The sequence below is a fragment of the Engraulis encrasicolus genome, chromosome 6, assembly GCF_034702125.1.
Source record: "Engraulis encrasicolus isolate BLACKSEA-1 chromosome 6, IST_EnEncr_1.0, whole genome shotgun sequence".
In the NCBI taxonomy this organism is placed as follows: Eukaryota; Metazoa; Chordata; class Actinopteri; order Clupeiformes; family Engraulidae; genus Engraulis; species Engraulis encrasicolus.
In genome coordinates this window covers 31,748,435-31,755,934 of record NC_085862.1, presented here as the reverse complement: position 1 = coordinate 31,755,934, position 7,500 = coordinate 31,748,435, and the positions used below count along the sequence as shown (strand labels likewise).

Here is a 7,500-nt window from a genome sequence, read left to right as displayed (position 1 = left end):
GAACAAGCAGACTGCACACCCGGCACGCACACGCATACTTTGGATCGATTCAGCATAATCGATCTAGCAAGTGGAGCAATCACATCGAATTATCACACAGTTCAGACGCACAACTCAGCGTCCAAAACACCACCATAGTCCCCTACTCTTTACCGCAACAACACCGAATACACTAAACTCCATCTTTCTTGCTCGCTAATTCACTCAGTGACCAATCAGTCAAGAATTTAAAAACACTATTGCATATGCAAATGATATTCTCGTCTCATACTCTGAAAGGCCTCTGCTTTGTTATAATCCTAAATGTCAAAGTACTGTAAGTAAGTATGAGATAAATTCTAAAAGCTGGTGATTTTTTCCAATCCCCCCATTGAGAAAACATCGAAAAGAGATTAAAAAATGTCTGTAACGTTTGGTTTTAAAGCACTGCTGCCAGCAACAGTTTCTCATAAACACAACCAAGGTTGCGATCCCAATCGCGTGACACAAACACAAAGGCACTTGGGTGACGTGAGGAAATAGGCACAGATACCCATTCCCACCTCCCAAGGTATTCTGTCAGCTTCATCTAAAATCCTCACAAAGTCTGACGGGACTGCCTGGGGTTGTCACTGCTAGAAACTTTCGGAAAGTTTTATTAACATAAACGAGTTTCTGCCATAAAAGGTAGGATACAAGAATGTAAGGAAGATAGGATCAGTTCAAAGGCAACAAACGGACAGGAGTTACACGAGTGTAGCTTGTATACTGACATGTAACACACACACACACACAGGCACATCAGTTTGAGTCCACATCACTTTGCCAGTGGTATACAAAAGAAGACAAAAAAAATATTTTTGGAGGAAGAAAGTCCTTGTCATTGTTTCATTTTTTTTTTCATCAAAGAGTCCGAATACTCCAGTTGGCGTAGACAAAGAGTCATACATGTTGTCCTGATGACGTGACCTTGCAGCCTTAAAAAGGCCACACACAGCTCAGACGTCGCCCAACTGCAGCATCGCTAAGACAACAGGGTGTTGGTATTATGGGATATGGTGGTTGGTCAGAGTTTCACGTGACGTATGTGAGCTCGTACGAGAGCGAGCAACCGAGCAGCCACGTACTGTATGTCCCATGGTGAAAAAATACAGTCAGCTCTCCAGTGTCCAGGTCCGTTAGCGTCAACCACAAAACAAATTCAACAACAAAACAAAATGGGGGAAAAATATGATATCTAAATCAGCTAGAAATAGGTTGGCTACTACAGCAGTGAAGGAGTCCACTGCCTTGCTTGGTCCTGAAAGAGTCTCTCACCGCTCTCACCGACCAGTTCAAGAAACTTTGAACAAAAAGTAACAAATGTGACCTGTGGGTGACTGACGTAACGATGACGGCGATAATGATGATGATGATGATGACCGTGATGACGACGACGACGATAATAATTATGATGATGACAATGATAATGACAGACTGACGTGTGGTGTGACAAATGATACCAGTTCCACAGGGGTTTGCAGGCTGTCAGTGTCCCACAGAGTCCCACAGAACAATCAGCGAGTCAGCGAGCGAGCGAAACAACACGAAAGGGAAGGAGTCTCTGAAATGGTAATCCATTTGTCCCCTTCACCATCCATTTTCATTCCTTGTCTTCTACCACGTCCTCTCACCTCTTCTCTCCTCTCCCATCCCCTCTTCCCATCCTCTCTCTCTCTCTCTCTCTCTCTCTCTCTCTGTCTCGCTCTGCCGTTCTCCTCCTCAGTTGACGGTGGGCACCTGGTTGAGGTTGTACTCCTTGGCCTTGAGGCGCAGGTGAGCAATACTGTTGGCCATGTTCACTCCCGTGGAGGAGGTGGTGTTGGAACAAGTGGGTGGGTAGGATGCCATGGCGCTGTTGGAAAACAGCAGAGAGAGGGAGAGAGATTTTACATTACACTACATTATATTGCATTTAGCAGGTACTTTTTATCAAAAGCGACTTGCAAAAATAGACAGTAACATGGTAAGTGCGGGGAGGTACACCAGTTTAAAGGAAATACAGGCAATATGTTGAAAATACATGTGTAAATATAAAGAGCTGTAATATATAATTTCTCAGTTCTCTACTATGCTTCTCAGTGAATATAACAATCATTGTTTTGTTATTTGAATTTGAAAAAAAAAAACTTAAACCCACTTTAACCAAATTGCCCTGACACTACCTTAAAATCGGATAAATCTATTTTAAAAGGATTTATGCAGATTGCATTATCAATGGCTTTTATAGCATTTTGTAAAAGAGCTTGTCATGTATGCACATACAATACTTTAGCGAAAGCATTTCCATTGTTTAAACATTGGATACAACTTTTTTTGTAAGTTTTGATTTCAAGCATTTTCAAAACATATTTAATTATAAAAAAAATCCATCAAAATATTTTTGGCTAGTTTAACATTATGCTATAAAAATACCTTGTGGTACCTTGGTCAACACAGTCTCAAAAATAATAATGAAATAATAATAATAATGTTTTTGTTTTGTTTTGTTATTAATGGCAGTACATTGTACATGTAGAGAAAAGCAAGGAATTTGAGCCAAGAGTGTCAGTTAATTAAATGTGTTATTTTGCAATATAAAAATACTTCAGTAATGAGGTGTACCTCCATAAAACACCCCGGGCGGCTGTGCCAAAGTGGTCACTTTTTTATGAGGCTGGAACCAATTTTTATGTGGGTACTTTTTTTGGTAACTGGCCTTAGCACTATCCTTGTACAATCATCATGGATGTTCAGTGTATTACAAATGTGTGATAACTGGCACAAGGCAGCAATAATGGACCTTTCTCTTTTTATTTGGCGTAGACACACTCATGCAAAGAATAGTAGTCTACGGCAGAGTAACACATATTTTAAAAACACCCACATACACACACTGTAGTGAAAGAAAATAAAATGTACTTGCTTTCTGTGGGCAGCATTTTCTGTGGCACTCGAATTGGCCCTCCCTCCGGTCTCGGATACCAGCTTAAGAATATATAAACCAATATTAATTAATACTTTGGAAATACGACTTGTCCAATTATTAATACTTTAAAATGTATCTCTTAATACTTTAAAAATGTGGCCCTTCATACTGTAAAAATGTACTCCCTTTAATAATATCATAATAATACATTGTTATCCCATCCCATTACTAATCATTTATATTAACATATTTTATTCCATTATTAATACCCCATTATTAATACGAAATAAATACTTTGTTAGTTAAATATTGATTGTTAGCAGACAAAAGCTTCGGCTTCTCTGCCATATACAGTATATCTATATACATGTTATGAAGTGCCACCTCTGTAAAACATGTACTGCATTGACAAGAATATGAACAGAACACTGGTAGCAGTGCTGTGGTTGGTCGTGTATGGGGTGGACACTGGTTATACAAGGACTTCATCTGTGTTATGAACCGCCATTTGTGGAAGAAGTAGCCGGCAACCAGAGTAGCAGAGGGATTACTATTCAGTCACGCAAACACGAGTCACAGAAAATCCTGCCCAGCAGATCGCTCAACTTCATCCCAACGCATACTCTCTCTCTCTCTCTCTCTCTCTCTCTCTCTCTCTCTCTCTCTCTCTCTGTCTTGCCCCCTGTCTGTCTGTCTGCCTGTCTGTCTGTCTATCTCTCAATCTCTCTCTTTCTTCCTCTGTCCGTATGGACTCTCTGACCTGTGTCTGTGCTGCTACAGGGGTCAGCTCTGGATTTCATATGGTTTGTTTTCAGATTATCACCCTTATCCTGAGGGGGTTTGACACCCCCGCCTCCATACCCGCCTCCGTGCTACCCCCCCAGCCTTCCCAATCTCAGTGCTGACGGACAGCCTGAAGGGTAGCTGCTGTGTTTGGATGGGGAAGGGGGTGCAGGGAGCCTGGGGTGGTGGTGGTGGGGTGGGTGTGGATCGCAGGGCCGCATGTGGAGATGGGAGATCTGAACCACGTTTGTGTCAGCCAATCATCACCTTTCGTCACTGTCGACCACCCCACATGTGTGGGCCAAAATGAGAGGCGGGGGGCGGAGGTATGGGCAATTGGCTTTGTATCGTAGCATTTTTTTTTTTTTTCAATTTCCAAATTCAAGTGTATTTAATTTCAGCATTTTATACTAAAAGTCTAGCGTTTCAGCTGCATGTTCTGTGTAATATCTGTGGTGAAAACAAACAGCATAGCCAGAAATGTGTATGGCCACTTATGAATGAGAATGACCTCTCACATAGATGCATAACCCATTCACAACAAGACGCACACTACGAAACTTAGCAACACACTCACATAATAAGAGGCAGAGATAAAGCAGATTAAATCATTTCATTATCTCTCTCACTATCAGGTCCATTATTCGCAGACTAAATGAGACAGATATCAGGCATAGCAAATTCCATAAAAATGACACAAATTTATATTTGTCCATTATTGGGTCAATTATTGGAAATCTCAGAGACGTTACATTTCAATTAATGAATTCAAAATAAATGTTTTTCAATGCCTCTTAATGCGGTAGGCACCGAGCAGATTGGCAAACTCAAACTCGTTAAAAAGTTTGAAAAATAGTTTAGAAAAGATAGCAGCGGACAGGAAATGAAAGGAAAACAGGCGGTGGGCACAGGGGTGACAGCCAGCGATGACAGAGGCCAGGCATAGGCCAGGGGTCGGAGGTCAAAGGGGAATCAAGCCGCAGGGCAAAGCACAGTGTGCGTGTGTGCGCGCACCCGTGCGCGCGTGTATCTATGTGTGCTTGTGCATATGTGTGTGTAACCCTGTTTCTGTTGGAGTCAGAGTGGACACAGTGTCTTAAGTTTAATTTAACATGAATATGTGCATATATGTCTGTGTGGGTGTGTATGTATGTTGGTATATGTGATGTACATGTACGGAATATGAGCCCCAGAAAAGTAATTTAGCTGTGTGTGTGTGTGTGTGTGTGTGTGTGTGTGTGTGTGTGTGTGTGTGTGTGTGTGTGTGTGTGTGTGTGTGTGTGTGTGTGTGTGTGTTTCTCTGTGTGAGTACACACACCTATGTGTGTGGTGATTTGCTCACCTCTAGCCAGTGTCTGAACCCCGAAATCCCTAGTCATTGGTTCGAGGTGTATGGGTGTGTATGTGTGAGCATATGTGTGTCTCTGTGTGTGTATTGCTCTCCTATATGAAGGTCCAGCAGACCCCCAAGACACGTAGTCATTGGGCTAGATGTGTGCATTGTGCCTGTGTGCGTGTATATGTGTGCATGCGTGTGTGCCTGCGCATGTGTATATTTCTCACCTATAAGGAGCAGCGGACCCCCAAGACCGGTAGTCATTGGCAGTGCCGGTTCTAGACCAAAATTACGAAGTGGGGCCAAGTGGGGGGGCGAAGTGGGGCCAGTGATTTTTTCAGGGGTGCACATAAATTGGCAAAAGAGATCAGTTTTTTAATGTTATGAATATATAATACACAAAAAAGGTACATCATGTCATGTCAAATTATGCGTTTAGAGATTAATATTTTAAGACATTGGCTGTTAAGCACAGGGGCCACAACAGGTGCCAGGAGGAAATCTACAGGGGCCCTGGGCCACCCTGGCCCACCCTGGCCCCTGTGTAGAACCGTCCATGGTCATTGGGTCGTGTGTGTGTGTGTGTGTGTGTGTGTGTGTGTGTGTGTGTGCCTGTTTATATGTACACAATATCTCAAGGCGCGGCCGACCCCCAGGACAGGTCGTTGGGTTAGATGTGTGTGTGTGTGTGTGTGTGTGTGTGTGTGTGTGTGTGTGTGTGTGTGTGTGTGTGTGTGTGTGTGTGTGTGTGTGTGTGTGTGTGTGTGTGTGTGTGTGTGTATTTCTCACCTATAAAGAGCAACTGACAGGATAGAAGACAGGAAGTCGTTGGGTCGGGGTTTGGTGGGTTTATACGCATTTATACGCAACAAAATATATATAGCTGTGTGTGTGTATTTGTTTGTGTGTGTGTATGTTTGTACATGTGTGTTTAAATATTCCTGTGTGTGCGTGTGTGTGTCTGTGAGTGTGTGTGTGTGTGTGTGTGTGTGTGTGTGTGTGTGTGTGTGTGTGCGTGTGCGCGTGTACATTTATGCCTACTCCTATGCATATTTCTTACCTATAGGGCACGGCGGACCCCCATGACGGGTAGTCATTGGGCCGAGGTGCGGAGTGTGTATTTGTACCGTACATACATACGTGTTATAACATTTCTGTGTGTGTGTTTGTGTGTGTGTGTGGGTGTGTCCGTGTGTGCATGTGTGTGTGTGCATGTGTACGTGCGTGCCCTCTCCTATGCATATTTCTCACCTGTAGGGCGCGGCGGACCCCCATGATAGGTAGTCGTTGGGCCGGGGTGCGGGTCGCGGTACGATGGGCTGCTCCACGGCCGTTACATCTCCGGAGTAGGACTTGAGCAGCGAGGCGTTCTTGCTGGCCAGCATGGCCCGCTCGTTACGACGGAACTTAGCGCGCCGGTTCTGGAACCAGACCTGGCAACACAGGGGGAGACACATCCACACAGAACACAGCGTGTGAGTTTGGAGCATGATGATGTTTGGCAAAGTCAAAGTTTGGTAACACTTTATTTTAGGGATACATCTATTAGCACTAATACATACAATGTGCCTGTATAAGTAACTTGTAAGGCATGTACAAAGCAAATCAAACATTTGTTAGGCATGTATTCGCAAATGTCTTGTTCATGCACAATAAGGGATTTATTACCAATTTAACCTTAATAAGGACCTAGTAGGCCTTAGCGTTTGCTTAGTACATGCCTTACAAGTTACTTATCCAGGCATTAACATTGTATGTATTAGTGCTTATAGATGTATCCCTAAAATAAAGTGTTACCAGTTTTTCAATTTGCCATTTGTGCGCAAACTACTAATCCCAGAACACTGGCACCCAGGACATTGGCAGACAACGGAACGTGATGAGGTACAGCAGGGATGGGCCACTTTCATGATAATGAGGGACACATTTTTTCATTGTCACCATCGGAGGGCCACATGACCACAAACCTGACTGCAACTCACAGAGTTCGAGGTGCAGTCGGTTGCTCACTTACTGCCGACATTGTTTGGAAGGAATAGGAGTAGTTCTCCATCGGCCAACAGTATAATTACGACAGATGAATTTACTAGTCGTCATTATTATCATTATTTTTTTAAGTTGTATTTTATCCAAGGGCCACACTGAGTGAGGAGGCGGGCCACATGTGGCCCCCGGGCCTCCAGTTGCCCAACACTGAGGTATGGTATGTCCAGCACAGGGAACAACACATCCATACAGAACACTGCGTGTGAGCATGGAGCATGATGGGGTGTGTCAAAGTCAAAGGTTTTTTATTTGCCATTTGTTTTGCCAACTAGTAATCTCGGAACATTGGAACTCTTCTGCAGCACTGGGTGGGACACATCCATACGGACCACTGCGTGTGAGCTCAGAACCTGATGAGATATGTTCAGCACAGGGCGAACACTTCACACAAATCACAACGGGGAAAGCA

The 7,500-nt window shown here is 43.6% G+C and overlaps 1 protein-coding gene across 7 annotated transcripts in view; it reads right to left on the bottom strand.

The window, feature by feature from the left end:
• Positions 1 to 7,500, bottom strand: part of prrx1b (paired related homeobox 1b) — an 18,173-nt gene that overhangs the window by 1,407 nt on the left and 9,266 nt on the right. For 2 of the 7 annotated variants that reach the window (XM_063201273.1, XM_063201269.1), the window contains 3 exons: positions 6,297 to 6,478; positions 5,273 to 5,323; positions 1 to 1,873 (listed from right to left, as the gene is read on the bottom strand). The exon at positions 1 to 1,873 is cut by the window's left edge. In XM_063201273.1, coding sequence (XP_063057343.1) covers positions 1,741 to 1,873; positions 5,273 to 5,323; positions 6,297 to 6,478 — 366 coding nt within the window. In that variant the 3' untranslated portion in view covers positions 1 to 1,740. Of the gene's footprint in view, positions 1,874 to 2,923; positions 2,986 to 5,272; positions 5,324 to 6,296; positions 6,479 to 7,500 lie in introns of all 7 variants that reach the window. The other 5 variants (XM_063201276.1, XM_063201272.1, XM_063201275.1 and 2 more) reach the window with 3 other exon arrangements.